The sequence below is a fragment of the Camarhynchus parvulus genome, chromosome 18, assembly GCF_901933205.1.
Source record: "Camarhynchus parvulus chromosome 18, STF_HiC, whole genome shotgun sequence".
Lineage (NCBI taxonomy): Eukaryota > Metazoa > Chordata > Aves > Passeriformes > Thraupidae > Camarhynchus > Camarhynchus parvulus.
This window is the reverse complement of record NC_044588.1, coordinates 6262527-6289282: the sequence shown is the minus strand read 5'-3', so window position 1 is coordinate 6289282 and position 26756 is coordinate 6262527. Positions and strand designations below refer to the sequence as shown.

Below are 26756 nucleotides of genomic sequence, written 5' to 3'. Positions count from 1 at the left end.
TAGGGAAAGCAACCATTTATAAAGGCCAGATACCCGTAACAAAAATAAACTTGTGCTTTCCCTCCCTCCCTCCTTTTGATTTTTAAATACAAATTTTGTTTAGGAAAAGTGGAAGCACTGTCTGTTACAAACCAAACCAAAGAGAAAGAAGAAGGGCAAAAAAACAAAGAAAGGAGAGACATTAGAATTAAACACTGTGGAATGTTAAACAGGTTACAGGCTACTGTTCTAGCCAGTGCGGTTAGGCAGCTTAGTGAATTAATTGCTTAGGAATTAAAAATAAATTATTATAAAATAGATTTCTGTACATTTTACATACATATATATCTCTTTATATAAGCAAACCGTGCTGGGCAAGTAATAACAGGGGACTTTCCCATGCCAGGCTCAGTCCCAGCCGAAGTCCTGCCCTGTCATCTGGTAGAACTTCATGTTGAAGGGCCTGTAGAAGTCCCTCAGCCTCTGCACCACCTCCTGGTCGATGTCAGGGTGGGTCCTGCCTTTGGTCTTGCCCAGGCAGTGGGGTTTGCTGCTGCCCTCCGCCTTCTTCAGGCACGGGAAGCCCTTGGTTTTGTTGAAGTAGAAGTGTTTGTCCGTGATGATCCTCTTGAGGCCCAGAAAGTCCTGGACCCTGCCCAGCTCGCCCGCGGGGTCCCTGATCAGCCTCTCCCCGCTGACAAAGAGGATCTGCCCGATGGGGAAGTGCAGCAGCCAGTTCTCCAGGTGCTTGGCGTAGATGCCAATCTGGATGGCGCTCCACGAGGTGTCTATGAGGCCTGTAGTCCTGTTTTTGAAGGTCAGGCTCTCAAAGGTGGGGATGTCAGGCTTCTTGGAGAGGGTCTGGGTGTAGTCCGAGATGGCTCTGGTCACGGGGTCCCGCACCACCACGATCAGCTTGGTGCCCCTGCTCATGGAGGAGATGCGGGCTGGGGCCTCCTTGGTGACAAAGTAGCTGGGGGTCTTCTCCATGGTGATCTGCCCCTCCAGTGTCCTGGGCATCAGCTCCCTGCCAGCAAAACACACAGACATGGGTCAGAAGGACAAGGAAGAGGAACAAAAATATCCATATGCATTTACAGGTATGTTCACACATAGATACACAAGAATTCTTCTCCCTAGAATGCCTTCACAGGCCATTTGGATCATACAGACAAATCCATTTCCCATTGATTTAGGGATTAAGGGAGGATTATTATTAAAGGCCACTGTATTAGAAGTCCAGTTGAGTAATCCCCCAGTTATTCATGAGTGGATTAGCTGAGCTACACTCTGTGCTTGGAGCATGGCTGAATGTACCACACCAGCTCTAGACTGGTCAGGATGGGTCCTGAGCTGCACCTGAGGTGGCTGTTTTGGCTCATGGCTACACCACTGAGACCTCAGCCCCAATCCAGAGCTCATTTCTCCGTGGGAATGAGAGGATGGTACAGCAGAAAAGCAGGAGATCACTAGAGTATGTCCACCTCATTTTCCCTCAGCATTCCAAATGCAAAACTTTTCCCAATTCAGGCAAGAGGGCACAATTTTTCTCTGGCTTGCCAACAGCAGGACTTCACTCACAGGTGTCCTCTTGTATCCAGTTTCTCCCCCTGCTTTACTATTCCCTATCACTTGTTTCCTCACATGAGCAAGAAAGGGCATCAACAGCTGCCCGTGGCATCTTCAGCACATCCCAGTCCAAGAGACAATGAGGACAACCCCACCCCAGCACTGCCCCACGGGTTACAGCAGGTGAGGATATGGGGTACAACTGTGGAGAACACAACCTCAGTACATGGGCAGGACATACCTTCATAAAGTACTTTTAAAACTTAAAGCTTCCAGCAATTCCACCTTACTCCCTACCTATTCCTAATTAACCACATGGGGAAAGAGTAGGGAGCTTTCAGAACTGATGGAAGTGGCATGAAGCAGGAAGAGTAATTTTTTCCTATTATTCACTAAGCAAGCTAAAATATTTTAGACCGTTTGCCAGTTCTTTCCCTTTATAGCCCTAATGGATTCATTTGCTCTGGGTTGAGAGACAGCTGAAAAGGCAAAAGGGGAGTCAAGTACGAAATTAAAGTTATAAAACTTGATTAAGTTTTCAAAGCATCCACCCAGCACAGAGAAATAAGCAGCCAGCGTGTGATCTGCAAGCCTGAAGCTGTGCTTCCCTCAGCCATAGGACATCACACAGAGGCTGCTCCCACAGCCACCTCCTCCCTGACTGCTTTCATGCTTCCACAGCAAAGATCACCAGGGCTCTTGCAATTAAAACAGCCACTGATAATTTGTGCTAAAGCCAATGGTTGCCCTTATTAAGAATGCAAGGGAAGAAAGCTGACCAGTCTGTTCCGAGGGCAAATAACAGGGGATCCAGGAATGAGAGGTCTGTTTGCATGAAAAATCATCCCATGTCTATGAAATTTGGTCAGTAGCTGTTTATGCAACCATTGGTGAGCTCACACTGTACCTGGTATTTTACTTCACCAGCCTCTGGCATTGCCTTTGTGCAATGTGTTTACTGGCAAGGGGCACCCAGGGGCTGCACCTCCATCCTCCCTGTGAGCTGTGCCCATAAAGCCCGTTCTCCACAGTCCCAAGGTGGGAGACAATCCCTGTGCCAGACCTGCATGGCACTCAGATAGGAGTGGTAATGGACAAAGTGGACTGTGGAGGAAGGGGATATCAGCTTGTGGAACCTCCAGTCATGGCCAGAGGTGGTGGCAACCCTGAAGGCTGGGATTTCAAGTCCACACAAGTGGAGTTTCACATGCAGATAAAAATCACGCTGGTCTACCAGATACCTGGGATGTGAGAGCTTCTGGAAGGCAGAAGCTAGTATGTGTGCCAAAACCAGCAACCAGAATAAAACTCTGACTAATCCTTCGCCTTTCTGGCCAACTCTGCAACCCCATAATGCTGTCACAGAATAGGGCCAGTCAATAACACTCAGAGCAACTCTTAAATTTGTCGTGGGCTGAGGTAGATTTCAACATTTGCTCATTAAGTGGTGTCCCCTTTTATGGCCACATTACACCCAAGTTCTACATCCTGCACTGGCCACCAACTGCTTTTCAGCTTGATTTAAGAGGTTGTTTTCCACCCATGAAGTCCTTAATGGCCTGGGACCTGCCTAGAGAGGAAAAAGCTTCCCAAAACATTCTCAGGTTGCCCATGTTCCACTGAAGCCCTTCAGCTTTAGGTCAGGTTCATTGGATTGCTGGTTGTATGGGGCCCTGCATTTTGGGACTGATTTCTCCTCCAGGACTACTACAGTCAGTATTTATCAGTCTCATGGGAATGATGCAAGGTTTATTTTTCCCCTCCTTGCACAAGAAAGGCATTGGGCAGGGCTGTGAAACAGGAGGAAATTGCTGGGGATGCAGTGCCAAGTCAGTTGATTCAGTTGGGAAACACAGGTTCTTAATTAGCATTTCAGCAAATACAGAGGAGCTCACCCTAAGTGGAAGAAAGCAGGGAGTAACTCTTTACCTAAGAGGCATCCATTGGCCTGGCATCAGCCCCTTTGCAGAGCAGCTCATCTCCTGGGCCCACACTGCACTTGTGGCTGAAAGTATTCAGTTCTGGGCAAGCCTAAACCTCCCAGATTGTTATTTTTGGAGAGGGCCTAAATTCCTGGCAATTTAAGAACATTTTGCTGGTGACCCATCACAGCAAGCAAAGCAGAACAAGGCACATTGACACACCTACTGCCCTCAGGTTGGCCAACACAGGCTGAGGTGAGCAGAGGTAGAAATAGAACCTTCATCCCATGTGCAAGGCCTGGATCCACCAAAAACAGCCCTTGGGCCCCTGCTCATGCTCTCCCTTCATTGTATCACATGGGTGCCAGGCACAGCCCAAAACTGAGACCCTCAAGATTGTCTCAGACTCTGCTTTGTTTGTAAAGTGGCTGCATGAAAGAAACACAGCTGCAAGAGAAGCCAAATATTGTGGCCCATAGAGGTCATTTGAACCTCTGACAACACCACGTCCAGGAAAGCAAAGTTTTACTGCATGGGCATGTCAGTTGTGGGAGCTTTCCCATGGTTTCCATAATCTCCCACAGAGGCACCATCCATCATCCTGGCAGCCAGAGACAGCAGAGCCTCAGGGACAGAAGGAACTGATACGTTGGCTGGTCTGAACTCATAGTGATGGAAAGAAGAAGAAGAATTTATTCCCATTCAAGCCACAGCTGGAGAAGGGCAACTTGGCCCAGCAGAGCACTGCAGCTCCAACAGAACACAGTGGACATACACTTTGGTGGGAGGAGGACCAGATCCAGAGCTGAGCATATCTGCTCCTGGGGCTCCAAGACAGCAAGGGCCATGCTAAACTACAGCTGCTGCTTTGGGAGGGGAAAGAGGAGCTGTGATGGTGAGGAGCCATGGTGCCCTGACGGGGTGCAGCCCCTTGGGAGAAAGGAGTGGGGTCCAGCAGAAACCTGCATTCAGCTCAGGTGGATACAGATCACCCCCGGCAGCTTGTGACCACTGTGGAGCCTCTGTTTCCGTGGAGGATTCTCAGGCACCATGGAGACATGGGCAGCTCCTGCCAGCACTGCCTGACACAAGGTGAGAAAGGCAGAGGTGCAGCTACCACTGCTGTCCATACAGGAGAGCAAAGGGAAATGAGAGAGGGAGCCAGGCTGTGGGAAATAGAGAGCTCAACTGGGCCCCAGGGCTGGACAGAGACACCACTGAGGGCCATAGTGGAAACTGTAGTAGAAAATACAGCATGAAAACCTTGGCAAGCCATCCCTCCTTGTTATCCTCCTGCCTTCTGGCAACCTGGAGTTCAAAGACCTCTGGAGACAGCATCTGCATCCAAATCATCCTATTTCATAGTGACTATGAACTGTCTAATCCTTTCAAACCCACAAATACTTCTGGCCTTGAGAACATCCCACAGCAGAGAGTCCCAGCACAAAAGCACTGCCTCTACCTGTCATTTGAACTCCATCCCCACTTCCCTGCTTGGGAAGGGACGAGGCACCTGCTTATTGAGCATGGAAGAAGGAAATGAGGATGAGGAGCACCAGCAGACTCCCAGCATCCTTCATGCCCCACCCAGCCCAGCCAGCAAGCACTGGTGGGGCTCAGCACTGCTGACTAGGGCAGAGCTGCCAGCAGCTGGGTCCCAGCAAGGGAAGGGAGCTGCTGCATGAGCACAGCTATGAATTCTGCACAGCCATGAATTTTGCACAGGCAAAGAGCAAGCCCCTAACCCTGAGCTATTAACATGTCAAGAGGGACAGAGGAAAAGCTTTTCCTTTAATGAACATTTCCTCGGTGAGGCCTGCACCCTTCGTAGGCGAAGTGATAGGCTTAGTCTAAAGATGGATTGGCCTACTTTACCTATTAACCACTTAAACTAATGTAATAAAGGCTCTCTTCATTCAAACAGCCCTAATCCCCAGCCCCACACAGCTCTGAAGCCCAGAATAAGAAGGGATACTAAGATGAACTCAGCCAGGCTGTTGCTTGGAAAGGCACTGGGCAGGGGATTTTGTGGGGGGTTTTTTAAGTGCAAACTTCTCCAATGTGAAAATCAGACCCAGAGTGAGATAAATTTACAAAGTGGGGATGACAGGTGGCCACATGGTAATCCAATCCTGAAGCCTAATGCCCTTTGTGGCAGCTTTTGTCCGCACAGAGGGGCTCCAGGCTAATCTGCTGCTGCTTCTCAAGGAGGAACATGCCAGGGGGGTGAGAGGACCCCCACAACCTGTTGCTGCATTATTTGCCACAGGTAGGACAGACCAGTGCAGGGCAGAGCACAGCTGTGGTGTCTGGTTTTATCCCTGGGGACGGCTGTTGGTCCCCCCATGCACCTCCTGCCACGGCCAGCACCTGCTGGGATAAACCCGCCTGCTCTGCTGGAGCAGGGCTAACCCGGGCTGCAGCCAGGACCGTCTGCCCCTGGGGTCACCACCAGGCTGCCCAGCCAAGGCCCAGCTCACTCAGGTGTCCTGCTGCCCAACAGGAGCTCCAGAGCTGAGCGATGGGCTTTTCTTTCTGAGGAAGGTTTCATGCTGGGTAGATTTCTATCCAGCCCCTAGAGCTACCCAGCACCACTCTGGGAGATGTTCCCCCTGCTCCAACAAATTCGAGTAACACCAAGCTAAAGTACAGCCAGTAACAGAACAACCCAGAACATGGTAGAACTTAATGCACGTGATGAATTTAAGATTTTTCTGCATTTTAATTTACAGGTTGGAAAAAAACAGGTCCAGCAGTGGCCTGTTCAGTCTTGGAACATCTCTGAGGAGCCAAGTGCAGAAGATGAGGGAGATTAAAGCTGCATCCCCTCAGAAGCTGATTCTTTCCAGTATGCTGCATCTCCCTCTGCCTTGTCTCCAGCTCAGGGGCAGTGTGGTACCCTGTTCCCATCTCAGCATGGTCCTGGTCAGCTTTGCTCTGGTCAGGATCCCACCAAGCCAAAGGGCTCATTTCAGTCTATCTGTCCATCTGTCATCTTAAGTGAAACATTTTTAAGGAGGGCTTTACTGCAACACCTAATTCTCACTCTAGTTCCTGCTGCTTCTCTGCCTTTTCTCTCCTCCCCATATCAATAAATAAATTAAGGCAGAGCAGGTTAATTCTAATATCTTGGAAAAGAGCTGTAGACACCCAGAGAAGGATGGGGTGGTACCTCCATTGGTGGTAGCTTTGCCTTACAGCTCATCCCCTCTGCCTAGGTGATACCCAGTTGCTCCCAGTTTGCAAGGCAGCATGTTGCTGTCAGAAAGCAGGAAAAACGTACAGTGCTGGCAAGAGCAGCCAGGGGCTGGATCAAAACCACACAGCTGTAGCACATACTGGCACCTGAGCACAAGCAAGAGCTCAGATGCTCATCAATCAAAACCCCAAAGCATCACCAGCTCAGCTCCTGAGGCCACAACGCTGGTCCCCTCCTGACCCTGTCAGGTCCCCTTGCCTGCACGGCTGATCACAAAGCCATTGGATCCCAGCAATACTCCTTAAAAGCAAGGACATAACCAGCTCTGGGAAAGACTGTTAAAGTAATAGAAAGAAAACAAATAAATAATAAAATAAATTAAATTAAAATAAAATAAAATAAATATAAAATAAAATCATTTTAATTGCATCACAAACCCTGCCACCAGCACACAGGCCAACTGGCTTCAAAATTACCTGCTTGGCTTTGACTCTGCTTTCTGGTGACAGCAATGGGAAAGGGCAATGAGGGAGATGGAGGAAGAGGAAGAAGTAGAGAGAGAAGCAATAGCAAATTCTTCTTTGGGGGTGTAAGTGCTTGCTGCTTTATTATTTGATACATCATCTTACCAAAAAATTTTCCTTGACTTCAGCTGCTGTTGCACCACAGACCTGTACAGTAGCAGGCAGTCTCTCGCTTTTTTTATGACCAGTGGTAAGAGCAACATGTGTGCTTTTGTCTCAAGCAGGAGTCTGTTGTTTGGGTTGGCAAATTATACAACAATAAAAGGGAACGGCTGGGAACCAGCCTCGGCCTTTTTGAAATGGATGTAACCCTATCCAGCTCCATCAAACACTCGCCACGATGATTACACAAACCAGATGATGGGAATTAATGAAGTTTGGGGGTGAGGAAGGAGTAGGTGAAGAAGGAGGGAAAGGAGGAAAAAATACGTCTGCCTGAAATTAATGTTCTTCTCACCCTCCATGCTCCCTGCCCCCAGATCTGCTAGGTGCCCTTCACTTGTTGGGGAATTTTGGGGATTAAAGAAGGGAGAGGACAGTAATTGTGTGTGAAGAGCACCCGTGATGAAAGTGCTCTGGGACTTCAATGGGACCAAAGAGCTGGTGGCCATGGGTGGCATCACCATGTGCCCCACAGAAACAGGCTCTGGTCTGGCTCTGGAGCCTGATCTAAGCTCCTTTGATGCTGATGAAAAACTCCATCAAAGGTCTGGGGAGTGGGGAGGTGCAGGGCAGTGGCAGATGGCCCTTTTGTCCCCACTGCACGTGGCACAGCCAGGACGCACCAAACGGCCCTGGCAAATCAAAGCAAGAAGTGCCCCAAGGAGGGGGCAACACACCACAGCAAATATCATGGTTTAGGATATTTTTGGGGTTTAGGTTTGTTTGTTTTTTTTTTTTTTTAATAAAAGACTTTACACACCTCTTCAAAAGTCACTACCTTCAAATCAGACCTAGGAGCCACCACAGAGGCTTGACCCTCTCTATGCTGGGACATGGGGAGCTAACCCAGCCACAGAGCTGAACAGACAGTTGGCAGCAGCATCTGAGCACCAACCTGGACAAAGCAGGGCCTGATCCATGGAGGGTTTGTGCCTCTGGGAACAGCGATGGGTACAACAAGCTCCACCAGCCTCTGCTGCAAAGGCAGCCTCCCACCCTGTGCCAGACGAAACACAACTCTCACCCACATGCCTCCCCTACTGCACGAGATGAAATGGGTTAATTAGAAGCAGTCTCATAACCAAGATATGACATGCCATCCCTTGCAGGGCTGCTGCCTTCTATATCAAAGTGTCACATATGGTGTACCATACAGCTGCAACCTACAGAGCAGTAATAACTTAGATCAGCCGAAACACCTGGTGGGAGTCTTGTCTGCACAGAGGAGGCTTGTGCTTTCCCAGGAAGCACAATAGAGAAGCCCAGGTTCCACAAGGATTCCTGGGCCATTGATGGGTGATGTCACCATCGCTCCTGGGATATGCCTATTCCTTGGCAAAGGATGCAAGGGCATGAAGGTGGCCTTGGAGGTGGCTGATTGGAGCAATCCCCTATCCTACCTGAGCTCATGCTCCATGCAGGGCAGCCTCTGGGAGGAAGGGTTCAAGGAGCGGAGACCACCCTGGAAAGCCGAGAGAAGGGCACTCTCCTTGCAGACACTAACATGAATGTGCCCACAGGGTGCAGTGCTCTCCTTGTGGCCCTCTCTCCTGTGGCCTGGGGATCTCCAGCCCCAGCCAGAGGAGGGAAAGGGCAGAGCAGGAATGGGGCAAGCAGCATGCTGTCCCCTACTGCTTTCTCAGCCTCCATCCAAATTCAGCTCCAGAGGCCTTCTTTTGCCTGAGGCACTTCGTCTACCTAACAATCCTCAATTGATCTCTTCCAAACGCTTGTCTAGGTGGCTGCCCCATTCGTGTAAGTGCTCAAGGCCAGGTTGGATGCGGCCCTGAGAAATCTGGTCTAGTGGGTGGTATCCCTGCAGGGGAATGACATGAGGGGATATTCAAGTTCCCTTCCAACCCAGGACCTTCTATGATTTCTCCTGAACCTCTGCATGCACAGCCCATCCAAGGCAAGGCTCCTTGCTTTGCCCATTTCCACCAGCTCCTGCCCTCACATCATAGCCCCAGTCCTTGCACCATCTCACCAGTCCACCCCTCCCTCCATCTGCAGCCTAGCTCCAAGTCTGGCAAGCACCATACCTTCCCCCAAGAAATCTCTCTGCCAGGCTGAGGATGCCCAGGCTACCTGGTCATTCCTCCAATAGAAATTCCTCCAGCTCTACAGAACAAACTCAGAATGTTGCCACTGTCACTGGGTAGGTCAAGCACCAACTGAACACAGGCTGCAGGGATGTGGATTAGGAAGACCTAAATTTCCAATTATTTTTTTACCTCTGGCCCAAATAACAGCGCAAGATGTTACAACTGCTAAGCAAGAACTTTCCCTCCTCCTTTGCTGGAGCCAGGCAAGATATTCATCAACATCCCCAGTTCATTACACAGGCCCTCCTCTTCTCTTTATGTAAACATGGAAGCCTCTTTCTACTCCCCACCATACTTAAAAGCTCTGAACTTCCACTAAATAATTATCTTCACCGGGGGGAGAGGAGCAGCACTTTACATATCAAAGGGCTGCTTTGGAGGGATTTACAATAATTTAAGATGAAATGGTAAATATTCTATTCACTCCAGTTCATCTCCAGTAATAATTATAATCCTATTAGCAAGGTCCCAAGAAAGTGATTTCATTATCATCTAGCGAGCGTCTATGTGGATTTCTTGGAGGGGTGGGATGGGGGAGGCCATAGGCAAATAAAGAAGGAAAAGCAACAAAAGATGCAATTGCCAGCATCTCCCTTCCCCCAGCAGGATTTGGGCTCCATTGTCCCGATGCTTCAATAGTGCTTTGCTCTGAAAATAAGAGCTTTTGAGCGCAGTAAGGGGGTGGGGCTGAAATGAGCATCTTATCCCTTTCGGTCACCGCCGCTCCCCTTTCATGGCCGAGGGTCCCCCTGGTGCCGCTCCGGCCACAAAGAGCTCCCGGTGCTGTTCCGGCAGCCCCGGGCAGGCGGCAGTGCCACAATTAAAAGCTAATTGCTGTTCATGGGTGAGTTCTTTAGAATATTGCCCAGCATCACCGGGCTGTGCTGCCCACCGGTCAAGTCATGTGAGATAACTCTAATCTGTCTCCATTTCCCCCAAAAAGGACAAAAAGACTGGTTTTGTTTAAAAGCAGAGCAGGGAGAGGGAAGTTCTGTGAAACTCATGATTTAAGGGGGAAAAATCCCCTGAACTCAGCAGGAAATATGACTGAGCTAACTGACAAACTGGGACTAAAGCCCCTTTATCAGCAGATCGCAGCACCAACTGTCTACACCAAACGGTGTGTTTTATTCCTGCTTCACGTCAGCTCTTCATACACCCCGTTGGAGTGTTTAACTGCAATTTATCCCTGCAGGAGCGCCTCAGTTGCACCGGTGTAATCCTCTTCCCTCTCTTCTGGCACCTGGAGGCCACCAGTGTGAGTCCCCAGGCCCTGCACCAGAAGCAGGCAGCTCAGCTCTGCTCGCTCTGGGAAATCAGCAACTGCTCCAGAGCTGCGCCAGCTGCAGGCTTGAAACAAGCCAAGATTACTGTCACCGTGTGTGAGAGTTTATTGCAAAGCTGCAGAAACATTTTTCTCAATAAAGTAAACAGACAACAGCCTGAAAGGGAGGAAAGAGGAAGAATTTTAGGCATCCAGAGAGATTTCAGTGCTTACAACTCATTCCTGGTAAAAAATAAATTCTCTGGACTGCCTCTGCCTCTCACACTTTTGCAACCAGAAAGACCAGCACCTTCTCCTCCCTCCAGAATTTATACCCTAGAGTTAACATTATGTGTACTAACCTCCTACTATGTAAAGATTTGATAGATCCACTTACAGACTCATTGCAAGACAAAGTTCTGCTCTTGAAGAGTGCTAGTTCAACACATCCTTGCAGCAGAGACATGAATTCTTGAACTCAGCTTTACTTAAGTGGCACCAGTCCTGCCCTCATGAGAAGCTGAAGCCAGCATCTGGACTGGGTAAGCACCTGCAAGCACAGAATGTCCTTGTCCAGAGAAAAGCCAGCAAAGTAAGAGAATCAGGGTCTGGAGTTATTGGCTTAATTGTGGAGACAAAAAAAAACCAAAAATCCCACAGATCTTGCAAGGAGTTTGCTCGCTCAGAGTAGGCCTGTGCAAAGGAAGCAAAGGAAGCCTGTCTTGGAAGAGGCTTAAAAGCATACGAAGAAATCATAAGGGTGGGATATCCAAAACACATCCATGGTACCCAGGTGACAGGAAGGTCTCCTGCAGCAGAGGCTGTGGGACTAAGACAGTCCACATGAACACAGACTCTGATCTCAGGGGTTTGGCTTCAACGCCATCAGGAGAATAACTGGGCTGTCCCCACAAGTCCCAGCCAAAGCCCACACCTCGCTGCCAGCTTTCTTGCCCCACAGCAGCCACTCAGACATGTCCAAGAGGCACCAATGCCCACTGCTCACACCACAGCTTCTTCCCTCTCACCCCTTCCCTGCCACCAAGGCTCAGGCACAAATCCCCAGTGTGGAAGAAGCACCAGCCAGTATTGGTGGTACATTCAGCCATCGAGTCCACAGCCCCAAACAGTTCCCACACCCACCAATTTGCTCTCTTAATTGTAGCAACAGCACTAATCCTCTCAAAGACTTAAACCACCCGGGGCACTGCTCCTTACAGGTCTTCAAGACATCTCTCTTCCTGCTAGGTATTGGGAAAATAATTTCTTGCAGTTAAGGGAGCAATATAATCACGTTAAGCCCCAGAGATGTGAGGATCTGGGATTTGGGGGAGGCAGAAGTGGGTACTGAGGCACACAGAGTTGGCACTGCAGAAAGAGTACAGCCTGTTGGCATTCTGCTGCTGTCCCAGGAGCACCAGGTGTTTCAGGAATTAGATGCCCAAACCAAGTGGCACCAGAACTCATCCAAGGGTCGAACTACCCACCACTGCACGTGGACCAGAACATCCTCCTGGCTCATTGCACCTGAGCACCCTGAGGCTCCTGCCCCTGGCTAGGACACCTGCAGGTATTCCCAATCCAGGTAGCCCCCAGGAGGTTATCCCACCAGCCTCGTCCCTACAGCACCTCCTGTTCCAGGCCCTGTTCCAGTGACTCATTTTGCTGCATGCTGGAGGTGGGGAGCCCAGTGAGCAGGGTACACCTCGATCTGGACCCAGAGAGCACACCTGGTGTAACGAATGCAGGGGAGATGGTCACATCTCCTACCCCCCAGTCATCTGTACGGCAGCAACACACTGCCACACTGCTTCTGTAGCTGTGCTGCAATAGGGAACTTTGCCAGTTTCCCAGAAAAGGAGCTGGTTCAACAGAAACAACCTCTGGTTTGGGCCAGGCACACACTCATAAATCAACTTTCTGGTGAAGTAACCCTGTAGTGACCACGGCAGCAGCCTCTCTCCAGCCACCAAAAAGCAGCTGAATGTGAGTGGCCAACCCTGGTCCACCCCTGCTGACACTCAGAAACACCTGACAAATTTCTACCCAGGAGAGCACTACAAGGAGATGAACTTCCCAGGCTTTGCCTCTCCTCTGGGGCGCTGCCAAGCCACCACATTTCACCTGCTCCAACTCTGCTAGAAAGAGGGAAAAAAACCTCAACCCACACAGCAAAGAGCCAACTCCAAAAGGAAATACAAGTCAACAGCCACTCCAGCAAGATACAGGTAAGACCATGTTCCCCTAATGCAATGTTCATAAATCACAGCCCTGCTGGAAGGTCTTTTGTATTTTCCCCAACACAGAAACAAATGCCCTAATCTGAGTGCCTGCATGGGCAGGTAAGGAGTTACACTGATAATGTTGCCTTTTGTAAAACACCTGCACGAGTGGCCCAGCATTTGCACAGGGAGGACTTTGTTTGCCACCTTGACACACATCTTTCCTAATTAAGCCCAGCCTTCCTACTCTGGGTCTTTACAGCCATGATTAGAGAAAAAAGCCTCCTGATAGACTCTGGAGACCTGAGTGACACCCCAGCTCTCACCCTTTGGATCATAACTCATGCTGGGGGAGTATCCCCTGTGATTTGTCTACCCTTGCAGTAAGACATGCCAAAGTCAGGCTTGAAACACTGTGCTGAGTCAGAGCCCCAAAAAGGGACTGGTGGCAGCTCTGCTCCTGCTCCTCTTCCTCACCATGGACACAACAAAGCAGGGAGGGGGAGCAGGGACACTTTATTCACCCAGCAGCACTTTTCTCTGTGCATTGACATGCTCTGGAACAACTTCCAGATCACATCTGAACCAGAGACCACTAGCTCTTCCACAGCATGTGGGAAGGGATCTCACAGGGTGCCAGGGCCAGACCAGGCTTGAAACAAATCTTGACACATTTACATCTACAGTTTTATGAAAAAGCCATGCAGAATCTCCAGGAATTCACTTTCTGCACCAAAAGGGATCCAACGGGCATCCAGCACCACCTGAACAGCAAAGACCTTCAAAACAACAGCACAGAAAACAGTCAGCTTTCCATTTTCATTATGAAGAAAGAAAGTTATGGTTTTTCCTGCCCTTTCTGATCATCTACATATGTTCACAGGCCAAGTAATGCCAACAAGGTTCTGTCAACCCTCAGCTGCATGACTCCACCTGCCTCTTCAGCAACACCCAAACCAACCTTGAAACTGTGCAGCACTGAGGCTTCTCCTCAGCTGTGGGAGAGGAAAGGGGGTGCCCCTCCGACCATCAGAGGACCTTTCCCGTGGCCAGTAACAGCAGGGAAGAACAAATCCATCAGAGGAAAACCAGGAGGGTGCTCAACCAACCAAGCATGTCCTGTACTCACCAGCTGCTCACTACCCTTAGCATCTCATTGAGTGGGTCAAGTATTTAAAATTGGTTTAGACTTTATTCTCAGTTGAAACACCTAATTAACTTCTGAAAGTCTCCTGCTTCATTCTCAGAAGGGAGGGGTGGCACCAACCCCAGCCATCACTAATCTGGGCACTGGCCAGGTCAGTGTGACCCTCATTGGGATAAGCTAATTTTGCCACCCACTGGAACAAAAGACTTGGCAAATTAATACACCGGTGATCCTCTCAGTACTGATCCCTAAATGCATTTTAGCACAAATGGGATTGTCACCTCAACTCATTTGTTAATGGATTTGTGATTCGCTCTCATAAAGGAGTAGTGCTGGAAATCAAGATCTCTCTGTGACAAACAGACCAGGGCAGTGAGACATCTGTCCAAAATAAGATTTATTCTACCAACATCTCTAGTCAGGCCAGGATGAACCCTCTCCCCTCCCTTTGAAACCTCACATCAAGCATCCAAGAGAGAAAATACAGTTAATTTCCAGGACTAAAATCCAGCATGTCCATTGAGGCAATCAGGCTGCAGGTTTGTGGTGCCACCAGATCCCTGCATCCCCAATGACACTGCAGGACTCAAGGTAAAGCAGAAGGAACCAAACCAGCCTTGGGAAGGAGAGAAATTCCCAGTGAAGGAGGGAGACAGGTGCCAATTAGGGAAACATGAAGGAGCAGGTCTGTCTGCAGACTGCCTTTCTGCTCAGTCATTACCTGAGATCTTGGCGTGGTCATAAACAGTCAATGACACCCAGCCAAGAGCTCTTTAAAGAGCAGGCTCAGCTGGTGGAATGCTCTGCTGCAAGTACAACAGATGCAAAGCACTGCTTCTCATTAAAAAGGTATTCACATAATTAGAGACTTCACATGGCCATACCAGTGATTTGATCTAGTCCAGAGCACTCAGGCGCTACTTAAGAGGGCCTGCTTGCCATTTCTGATGGCTTGGGCTGTCTTTGTGTGTAACCCTGCCATCTCCTCACACCCCATGCACTGCCATGGCAGGTCCATGGCTATGGTGACAACCAGGAAGGACTTTACGAGTAAAACTACACGTGCCAAAGCTCTCCAGCAACCTCCAGCATCCCACCCTGCTTTCATTCAGAGCCAATTTCCTTCCAGAGCCAGCCATGGGGCTGAATTATCTACAGGTCTTTCAAGCCCTCGTACATAAAGAGCACCGTGGACCAGTCTGCCAAGGCCTTAGAGCACAACCCAAGTGAAATGACTTTTCCCTGAACACTGAGGACTCTGAATGACAGCTATTATTATTCAGATGAAACCAAGTGTCAGATTAACAAATCAATGGGCATAAGAGATATAAAATGGGTGACTATTGAAGCTTTTCAAATACCCAAACATATGGATGAACCAAATGTGAATTGTAATTGACTCACCCACACCTTTGATCTCTACACCCTTGGGTTCTTAAAGAGACAGCACAACCCCCTCTGACCCGGCTGAACTGCTCTGGGATTCCATTGTGAGCCTCACAAAGTCCTTTCTCTCTGCCTCCATCTCCAGGATGTAGATGCAGTCTAGTGCTTGAAAAGTGACAGAAGTCAGCTCTGCCTTGGAGAGCCGGGGAGCTGGAGATGAACAACCTACACCACCAAAACACAGCCTCTCACATGGAGCCCATCACCCCGAGCATCTCCTCCACCAGTCCCCACCCTGGTGGTGGCCCTCAGTCTCCTAGATGTGCATCAGGAAATGTCCTAGGAAGCAGCAGAGGAGGGTCCAGAGCAAACATGGGCAGTGACGATGCTCATTGCCCCACTCCTGGAGCCAGACATGGGGTCTCTTTGGTTTTCAAGAATTTCCCTGTGCAAAACCAAGGGCCAGACTTTGCTGATGGGTTCAGGGCATGTATATACCCCTGCTGTAAAACCTGGGCTGATCTGGAAGAGCTGGAAGCTGCTCTGCCCTTCTCCAACTGCCTTGACAGCATATAATCACTAATGCTTGATTAAGAAATCTGATTTTTAATTTTCACTAAGATGTTTCTGCAGATACATTGAAAATAACATAGAGCTTAAACAAATGTTATCCCTAAATTTTTACATTTGGAGTTTGGAGAGAGCTTCAACCAGTTTTATATCAACACGTGAGAAAATGAATAAAAGAGCATTATCAATTTTGATACCATACAAGCCTCAGCTCCCCAGGAGTCACAAGACAAGCAATTGTCTGGGTTTAGCTTCAAGCCTCATTACAAACTTAAGTTTTTGTAGCTCTTCCAGGAAACCTAGCCCATCTTATTCTTCCCCTCCATTCTGCAAATGCCACACAAATATGCCTTCAGGGAGGTTTTGGACCCCACACTGTAGCTTCCCTATGTTCCCCATGTTGGGAACAAGCTGTCCAGCTTAGCTCTTGCTATACTGAGTCTCAAAGCAAGAGGAGCTTTGGAGCAGGCATTGCTCTGCCCCCATCATTTCTGGGCTCTGACCCAGCTGTGCAGCTGCTTAACCCAACTGGTGAGCGCTGCTGGAACAGCCGAGCCTGCGACAACTGCAGGGCTCGCCCACAGAGGAGCCCCGGAAGAGGAAGACTGTGGGGAGGAAGGAGGAGAAGAGGAAACCCACAGGCTCTTAAGCTACTTTAGGACCACATGAGCTTTCTGTTTATATATAGCCCAATTAATTATTACACTCCATTGAGCAGTTTGACCTTGGAATCATCTCCAGGGGGAGGCAGCAGTGGCAGCGCAGCCAGGGCAGCTGGCCAAGGCTCCGGTGTGTGCCTGTCCTCTGCAATTACCAGGGCACACAGCAGCTCCTGGCCCCTTTGGGCTTGCAGCAAACCCAGGCTGAAATCCTAACTGGCTATTCCACTTCTGCTTCGGCAAGGCTGATATCTCCTCTAAAGGCTTCCTTCCCTGCTCAACACCCTGTATTAGCTATTCCCTCTGCTTTTCCAAATGCCATGCAGACAGCCCAAGGCTCATTAGTTACCAGACCAGCTCAAGAGGAAAATTAAAAGGGGAGGAAAAAAAGGTGTTACAAGTTTTGTGTTAAGTTGCAGTAAGTCAGTGCACTGCAGGGAAAGGGAAAATGGGCTTTGTTAAGCTTGTCCTCAACAAGGGGCAATGCCCAGGCTGCCTGGCTTTTTGTAGCTCGCTTTGGTTGGTCCAGCCGTAGTAAAGTCAGAGCAGGAGTCCAGGAATGCTCAGAGCCACCCAGACATCTACCACCGCCCCACTGGTCACAGGTGAGCCCTTCATGAGCTTGCTCCATTCCAACCCACTTGTGTAAGATGGAACCCCCAGCACTCGGGACACTGGCTTGGATCTAGCACAATTCACTGAACATGGCACCAGAGGTGTGTGCAGGGGTTCAGAGCAGAGGCAGAGCACCTCAGTGGCAGGCAGCACCTTTCTTCCCACACACAGAGACACGGGGCACAGCACAGTCACGGGGTCACTCTGCAATTCATGTTTAGCAACAGCATTCATGGCCCTGTGTACAAACAGCTGAGGACCGTGTACAGCCACTCCGGGACCGAAGGGCTGGGACACACCTCCTGTTTACTCCAACACCTCCTGATTTCCTTCCAAGTCTAATACATCTTTAAAAAAACAAACGGAAGGCATGCCAAAGCTGCAGGCCTTGCCAGTTTTTGGGGTTTTTTTTAATATTTCATAGCTCAGTGAAGAAGCAAAGCACTTTATTAGGAAGACGCTGGGGTTTCATCCTCCCCCTAGAGACAGGAGGATCCATGCTCTGAGCCTGCTCAGCCTCTGGACCCCATTCCAAATCAAAAATACTACTGGAGCATAACCCCAGCACAATTGCCCTTTCACTGAATGAGCACTTTTCCAAAGATTTCCTATGCCTCCCTGTGCCATTCACCCACACTTGAAGTTCAAGTTTTCAAGTTTCAAGACTTTCAAGCTTTAACGCAAGTTTGCGTTTGATAATCAAAAGAGGCTGAAACCTTGGGGCTTTAATATAAAGCTTGTCAAGATACTTTTTTGAAGTTAATAATTGTAACAGATTTTGGTTTCTGTGGGGATATTTTCTGCACAGTGACATGGATACACACTAAGGGTTTGGTCTTGGAGCCCATCCCTAGGCAGAGTTCTGGACTGCCTTAGACACAGTCATGTTTGGGAACCTGGTTCAGTCTCTGTCACCACATGCTGCTGAAGACTCTTCTCCTCATCAGAGTCAACTTCCCACATGAAAAAGTGTATTTTTAAAGGGAATTAGTGTAGCAGAATACAGTCATACTCAGTACTGTTGGACCACGTTTGTGGCAATGCAGGATTTGGCCTTGTGTTCACTTTTAGGAAGGATCTGTCAAATGCACACATCCAGCTATAATATTGTACATTGGCATATGAAACGAAAGCCCGTGCACAATAATTCTCCCTCTCTTGTGGAAGAGCTGCCTGCTGCATTGACAGGAATGCAAAGTCTGTGTCAGTTCCAGAGAAAGGTTACAACTGCTCACTTTTATTACAAACCAGACACTTTGGTGAATTCGTAGAAATCCCCTGTACCAGCAGAGAAAACTGGCCAAATTACAGCTCTGACCTATGGAATTTTATCAGCAAAACACTCACAATAAGACCAGGACAAGGGAGGATGACACTCACCAGCACAGGGATAGCAAAGCCAGGCTCCCTGTGTGACACCTTACAAGCCACATGGAGGGCAGGGTCAGCCACGCTGCTCTGTGTCCCAGACAGGCTGCAAATTAAACTCTGGGTCAGACCTGCTGCCAAACAGAGCCATGACTCCCTTGGTGCCAGGGCTAGGTCACACCATCCCTCTATAGAGATGTTCTTCCTCCCTCCCTTTTCTCTGAGGAGAGAAGAAAACAAAACTGCTGTAGAAGCAGGCTGCTTCCAGGGCGTTTCCAAGGAGGTTAACACAGATGTAAAGCATTGAGCAGAACCTGGAATTATTTTTCTCTAAATAAAGTTTCTCTAGCCACCACGTGGCAGGACACTGCCATGCTCACATATCTTGACAGAAATATTTTAAAAATGGAATTATTCATGTACCAGAAATCAGTGTGAGATCTGCCAGCAGCACCTGTACACCTATTTTTCTCTAACATTCCCACCAACATCATCTAAAGTCCGAAATACCAAAGTTTCTGGTCTTGTCTGAATGATTCCTGAGGCCACAGGGCCAGGAAGAAAGGTCAGGCAGCCAAGCAAGCCAGCTCCCAAAAGTCCCTCCTCATCTCTGGACCTTCCCAGTACAGGGGCACCACATGCTAAATCATCATCACTGAGTTCATTTCCTCCTCCTTCATGGCTATTCCTAGGAGCAAAACCACCACAGGGAATACTCAAAGCCAGCATGGCACCAGCAGAGATTGTCCCCACTGGATCACTGTTATGAATGGACTAAGGTACACTGCACATCCCAGCCAAGCAGACCCTGCTCTCCCTAGGTGGAGACAGAGGGACTGTGCTCCTGACCTCCATTTCTTCCCCTCACCTGACCCATGACACAATGTGATGCCCTTTCCCACTTGTCTCTGCACTCCTTCCCACCACCTTCAGACTGGGAGCAACTCCTTGAAGGCAAAGTTACACCACCACAAACGCCTGTCCTGAATTCACCCCTCCTTTCCTCTGAGCCTGCTGATAATCAATATGTTTTGTCACAGGACCCCTTGTTTCCATTAAGAAAGCTAAGATAAGGTCCATTTACTCCATTGCCTTCTGGCTGCTGCTGGGTTGAGTACCTTTAAAAAGTACATGGTGTTTCTGGAAAGCTAATTAAACATACAGCAAGCTGCTGAAAGACCTGGAATTGCAATGGTTAGGGCAAGCCCCAGTACAGTCACCAGCAGCAAGTCAGGACCCAGCAAGCACTTAGTCATTTCCCACAAACCAAGGAAGAAGCCTCTCCAGCCTGTCCTCAAGAACCACATGGTGACAACAGGTAATAGCTGATAGCCCTTGACCCACTAATTACACCACTGAGACAACGTGCCCCACTATTTGTTGTTCTTTGAACCTATATGTTACCCATCCCACATGGCCCTGGCCCATTCATTATCACCTAAACCCATTGGTCACCCATGGTCATACCACCAGGAGACATGAATCCTGTGCTGAATGGTCACTAAATTAGACTTCTTCCTAATTAAATAGCCCCAAACCCAAGCTGAAGTGAACAGAGCAGCAGCAAGAGAGGCCCGAATACAGGACATTCTTATCATCAGCAGATTGGAAATATAGCTCCAAAGAACAGTAGTCCGGGTAGAGTTTCTAAAGCCACTGCACGCAGGGCTTGCTGGATGCTTTTAAAAACAAAGACTTGCCTGGAAGTGCCTTGAGATATCCAACGCTCGGGGTGTGTTACAGACACCTGCCATGACCCACTTGAAAAGAAAAAAGTAATAAATCCCAAACTCAGAGCTGAGCCCGTGGGTTTTCATTCCCATCATTTTCATGCCAAGGAGCACAATGCTCCCGGCAGGCCACGGGGTCCTGCGCTAACACGATTAGCCAGGCAGATCCACCATCCGCATCCGTCACCCCCAACGCTTGGTCAACTTTGAAAAGTTCAGCAGCTCAACAGGTGAGGCCATGAAACCCGATCACAACAGACAATGTCATCCCCCCAGCGTCGTGCTGGGAAGAACTTGTCACGTGCGTCATATCGGGCAACATGCTTGAAACAGAGCAGTGCACTGAAACCCCAGCAACACGAATAATCTTCGCCATCTGTTTGAACAACTCAACCCTCCTCAGATCTAAAGGAATGATCCCATGCAAACACAAGGGCCTTGCTGACTGATTATAGCAGTCCAGCCCTTCTTTTGGGGGCCATTTTCCTCCCAACGTTACACAGCAGCTCAGGACGTGTCATGGGGAGCCGCTGCAGTGGCCAAGGGGGCACTGAACTCCATGCACATTCTGAGGGGCCACTAAAAGTCCCCACTTGCTTAAGCACAACACAATGCAAGGTAAACAGTTGAGTTTTAATTTTTTTTTCACATCAAGAAATTAAAATCTCAATACCAAAATTTTTGGCAAAACCTTCCCAGAGAACACAACTGTCCTTTAGGAGATGCTTGTTCTGACCCAGTGCAACTCACAGGAATGCAGTGGAGGAACCAGTCTTTGCTCAGATGAAGTAATTTGCACCCAAAATCCAGCTGGGAGTATCAGGACTGTTCCCAAACTTCCTGGGGCCAATAAACCGTGTGACACTCAGTGGAAACCAACCACGGTTCTGTCTGTGCTGCTGGGTCCATGCATCACTGGGAAGGCAATTAAGCAGCAGGTATTAAACCTTCATTAAAGCAGAGATTATAGACAATGGCCAAACACAGGGGCAAAATTCTGCCTTGCTCAAGATTTTGTTCATCAGGGCTTTCACCCCAAACTTTTAACCTTATTCTTCCCTAGCTCACAGCCTGGCCAATTGCAAGCACCAGCTTGTACCCTCACACATTCCTTGGGGGGGAAAAAAAGCAGGCTCATGGGAAAAAATATAAAAAATAAGGAAGTTTCTCACAATTCAGGAATTGCTTTCAAGCAGCACTTTGCACCCTAAAGTCCAAACAATTTCAGAGTCTAAGAAATGCATATTTGAAACAGTTTATCACACACCACCAGACCACAGGGCCTGATCCTGCTGATCCAAATCACCCAGTCACAGCAAGGACAATGAATTAAGGCAACCTAGGAGGAGTGGGAAGACAAAGCACCAGCATTTTAAGAATTTTCCATAAGAGGAAAGAAGAAAAAAGGACAAGAGGTCTCCCTGGTGCATTGCTGGAAGGAGAGGAGCACAGCCTAGTCCTGCTATCGCAGTTACAGCCAGCACAGCCACGGCAGAGAGGTTCCTAGCAGAAATATAAATCAGTGATGCTGAGTAGGGCTGACAACACCCAGCCCAAGGCAGGAGGGACTGGGCATTACAGCCCACTGGGCTGAAAATAATAACAAAAAAAGAAAAAAAGCAAAACATGTAACACTAATGACAATAATTTTTTCTTACAATAATTAGAGGACAACAGGCTTTCAAGTCCATAGGACATTTCAAAATGCATCATTGTTGAATCAAATGAAGAAAATCATAAAAGAAATTCAACAACTGATTTTCTAGGCTTGGAAGAAACACTTCCACCAAGTTGTACAGTAAACCTCAAAGAGAGCAACGACATCCCTGAGGCTGCTCAGCCAGACACATGCACACAGGCTGTGGAGCTGAACTCCCTACTGCCACAAAGAGGGACCTTCTCTACTATCCAAAAATTCAAGGCACTTCATAAAATTAGTTTGCAATAGTGGCTGGATCCCATTCCTCCCCTGTCACAATACATATTTTCACTAGAAGCAGTTAACATGCTGTATTCATTACGGGGGAGGAGGGGGGGGGAATCTTGCAATGCGCATACAAAAGTTATTTCCACCAAATTTTAGTTATCTCACTATTGAAAAAAAACATTTAATTTGTCCTGTTTCCCCCTGCTTTTCAGGAACGATACTCAGCACCACTCGATGGTGTTCTGCATTCCAGACTATGGAAACAAACCAACAGATTTCATTTCACTTGACAGAAAACGGAGCAAGGAACAAGTTTGTGTTTCCTCTTTCTAAAGTTATTTTCAATAGATGAAAACTTCAGGCAGAAACAAGTAGTTAAACAGGATTAATCACAATCACCTCCAAAAATAAGAATCCAACAAGCTAAACAAGTAAGTCTCACGCCCCTCCGTCTTGAAAATCTGAAAAAGCTTTTGGATGGCAGGAACAACTTAAATAAACAAAAACTCCTAACAAACATAAACATATTTAGTCAGTTAGCTAAAATACACTTCAAATGAGACATGGGTCAAAAATTCTATCTTCATCTTTTCAAAGCCAGACAAGTGGATTTGCACTGCACTCTGAGTACTGAGGACACAGTAACTCCCCAGTTCCAAAGTTGAGTAGATTTGAGCAAAAGCATCTGAAAAATAAAGACAAGGCTTGCCCAGCTCACTGCACCATGCTGACACCACACACCTTCTACAGCATCTTTAATCCAACTGTATTGAAACACCAACAAGAAGATACAAACACATCTCCTTATTGATACTAAGATAATAAATAAAAGCCTCATTAGGTCTGGGAGAAATAAACGTTTTCTTGAGGAGTACTGGGAAGCCAAGATTCACTGAAGTCAGCAAGAGCTTGGAGTTACTACTCTATAGGATCTGACTTTTAATGACTAAATTTATAGGAACAAACTTCTGTATATAATTCTAATTAAGTTAGAAATAATGCACAATATATAACAACTTGTCTGCTGGTTTTCATCCTCTCCCAAGCATTTTGCATTAATTAGTTCCCCCCCAGCTGACTGAGGCCCCAGTCCCACAGACAGCCAGACACACTCCCGTCTTCGGGGTAAATCACACACAACTGATTACAAGACTTCCAGCATCTCTTGCTGCTTGAGAGTATCACCATTCAGACCCCAACTATTGTCAGATCTCAGCTAAAACAGCCCTTTTGCAAAGATACTAATGAAAAACTACAGTATATTTGCAGGGATAGGGCCCACGCTGCTTAAAATTCAGCAGCTGATAAGGTGAAGCTTTAGGAAGTTAAACACAATACCTGTTCTCCAAATTTAAAAATAATGTATATCCTTTAAATACTGGCTTTCACCCACTACATCTGGGATAACAGATGAACTCAATCATAAAGATTATTCTTTCCTTCTCCCCTTCCACCTCCTACTTGTAAAAGATTAATCAACCATTTTATGGTCTAATTTAGGTGCCTAATTAAAAACAGAGTTCAACACATACAACACCATTTTGCTGACAAATCCTGACAGGTTTTCTGCTCTGTTATATACAAGTTCTCCTTCAAAATGGGAGATTTTTAAACTCAGCTGAATTTACAAAGGTTTCATTTGGGCTGACGTGGGACAACACGCTACAGCCTCCACCGAGATGACAGAATTTCCTAAAACGAAACGGCTTTCAAATACTTCCTCCTCGTTAGATCTTATCCTTCACTCATTTCACTAACTGCTGGGAGATGGCAACATTAAAAAAAAAAAAAAAAAAGACAAACCTAAGCGGACTTGTCGGGTGGGAGTTTCAAGACTACAAAGAGGTTACAAATCGTAACTTCACAGCTCCCATTTAGCTTCAAAGTTTCCATCTCGGCTTCTTTGGCATTCCTGTAAACACTTAGTAGAAAGACGTATTCAAAACACCCCTGATAAAGAAACTTCAATCGGAAAAGGGTGAGAAAGGCACCGAAACGGGGGTCGCCCCTCGTTCGGTGTCAGATCGCGCTTGTTCTCCGCAGCCACCGCCGCCCTCTCCGCCGAGCCCACCCGCACACAGACATCCCGGGCCGGGCTGCTCCTCGCAAAATCACTTACAATTACATCCATCCTTACAGGATGCAAGCCACAAAATTATAATTTTCTCCCAGTGCAAAGGGTTCATCCCGTTCCCGACGCGCCCGTTACCCGCTACACCCCACACCGCTCCCGCAGTCCAGCGCCGGGCTGGCGATCGCGACCTCGGGCAATCGATCAGCTCCACAGACGATTACGGGGAAGGAGAAAGTTAACGGAGACTGAATGCAGGCAGCGAGCGAGGAAGTTTTACCTGGAACGTGGAGCTGCCGCCTGCCAGTCCCAGGCAGCGCTCCCGGAACGGGTCAAATCCTCTCCAAACGTGCGAAAAAAATCCCAAATGGGTAAATCCTCCTCACCTCGCCTCCCCCACAAAAAAAGTGAAAAAGAGAAAACGGGTCAAGTCCCACCCCAATGGGTACCAAAAAAACCCCAAAAAAAACCCAAAAAAACAAAACCAAAAAAAAACCCCGAACCCAAACGGGTCAAAAACCCCGCAAACACGAGGTCGCTGAGCGCACCGCCCGCCAGCCCGTGCAGACCCGGAAGACACACCAATCATCCCTCAGCAACACCCTGAGCTGGAGGAAAAGTACGCTCCAAAAAAAGACCGGGAAGCACAGCGCAATAAGAGTGTTTAAAAATATTAAATTAATATGTAACCTTGATAAAAAAATTAAATGGAGTTTGGCTCGCGCAAAACCTGCAGACGCTCCGCCGCCGCCTGGGCTAACGGGGACCGCAAGTTGCACTCTGGGTTTATTATATTTTTAGGGGTTGTTTTTTCGGGGGAAAGCATTTAGCTGAGCATTTACTCTTTGCCTCGGGCGCTCCCCAGCCTGTTCCGGAGCCCGGGGCGGCCGCATCCCCGCACCGGGGCGGCGAGCGCAGGACGGCTGGGACCCCGCTCAGCCCCGTCCCGCCGCGGGGCCGCCCCTGGCCCGGCCCGGCCCGTACCTGTACCAGGCGAGTCCCCGCTCGTAGTTGCGGTCGAAGAAGTGCGGCTCGGCACCGACGGCGCGCACGTCGGGGTGCACCCGCAGGAACTCCAGCAGCGCCCGCGTCCCGCCCTTCTTCACTCCGATGATGATGGCCTGCGGCAGCCGCTTGGTACCGGAGCCGTTGAAGAAGCTGGAGATGGGGCTGCCGGCGTCGGGCGCTGCCCGCTGCTCCTCCAGGCTGCTCTCCTCGCCCGGCTCTCCCGGCAGCAGCGGGGGCAGCGGCGGGGCGGCGCGGGGCGGCGCGGGTGACCCGCGGGTCGTCAGCCCGGCGCAGGAGCCGGCGCACGAGTAGAACATGTAGAGCCAGAGGAAGAGCATGATGAAGAGCAGCAGCAGCCTCCGCCTCAGCGGCGGCAACGCGACGGGGACATCGAGGCAGCGGTTCAAGCGCTGCCCCATGTGCCCGCGGGCGCACCGGGATGCATGGCTGGAGCCCGCCCGGCTTGGCTCGGCTCTGCCCGGCGCCTCATGGGCACCCGCGGAGGCTCAGCACGGCCCCATCGCCGCCGCCGCCGCCCGGCGCTGCCGCCCGGCCCGCTCCGCGCCCGCCGCCGGGAGCGCAGGCAGAGCGGCGGGGGCGGGGCGCGGGCCCGGGGGACGGGCGGCGCCCTCGGCCAATCACAGCCGCGGGTTCTCGCATAATAAGGAGGGGCGGGGCGAGAGGAGCGGAGGACGCGTTGATTGGCTGGCGGGAGGAGGGGCCGCCCCGTCGGGGCCGCGGGCCCGGTGGGCACCCCCGGGCGGCTCCGGGGGCTCCGTGCGGCTGCCGGGCTGGGATCTCCCGTGCCCTGTGCCCCCGCGGCCGCAGGGAGACGCCAGGCACTGGGGGCATCATGGTGTTGGGGGCATCTCAGTCATTGTTTTCTCCTCCTTGTCCCCAGATACGTGGATAGCAAGGTTTCCAGGGTGACTTTATAGTGGTCTTTCAGTATCTAAGTGGGGATTATAAAAAAGGTGGGGACAAGCCTTTTAGCACAGTCAAGGGATAAAGGTTTTAAAGTGATAGAGGGCAGGGTTAGATCAGATATTAGGGAGAATTTTATTACAATGAGGGTGATAGAACACTGTATGAGGTTGCCCAGAAAAGCTGTGGGTGGCCCATCCTTGCAAATATTTAAGGCCAGGGTGGACGGGGTTTGGAGTAACCTGGTCTAGGAGAAGGTGTCTCTGCCTATGGCAGGGGGCTGGACTATATCACCTTTAATGGTCCCTTCCAACCCAAGCTGTGCTGTGATACTATGATTTGCCTTTTTTGTTGATGAGTTGGCTTTTCAATCTGGTGCACCTTCTGTTGTGCTGTATTTTCTGA

The 26756-nt window shown here is 49.2% G+C and overlaps 1 protein-coding gene across 1 annotated transcript; it reads right to left on the bottom strand.

The window, feature by feature from the left end:
• Positions 1–25987, bottom strand: LOC115911306 (heparan sulfate glucosamine 3-O-sulfotransferase 3B1-like). Its single transcript, XM_030962188.1, has 2 exons — positions 25404–25987; positions 1–1006 (listed from the first exon to the last, which is right to left on the bottom strand). Exons 1-2 carry the CDS (start codon positions 25844–25846, stop codon positions 388–390), a joined length of 1062 nt encoding a protein of 353 aa, XP_030818048.1. The 5' UTR covers positions 25847–25987; the 3' UTR covers positions 1–387.
• Positions 25988–26756: the final 769 nt, after the last annotated feature.

Excerpts from the sequence above, each read along its gene's own strand:
- LOC115911306 (XM_030962188.1), bottom strand. The coding sequence starts at position 25,846 with ATGGGGCAGCGCTTGAACCGCTGCCTCGATGTCCCCGTCGCGTTGCCG. Across the intron at positions 1,007-25,403 it reads CGGGGACTCGCCTGGTACAG|GGAGCTGATGCCCAGGACAC; the intron begins GTACGGGCCGGG and ends TTTTGCTGGCAG.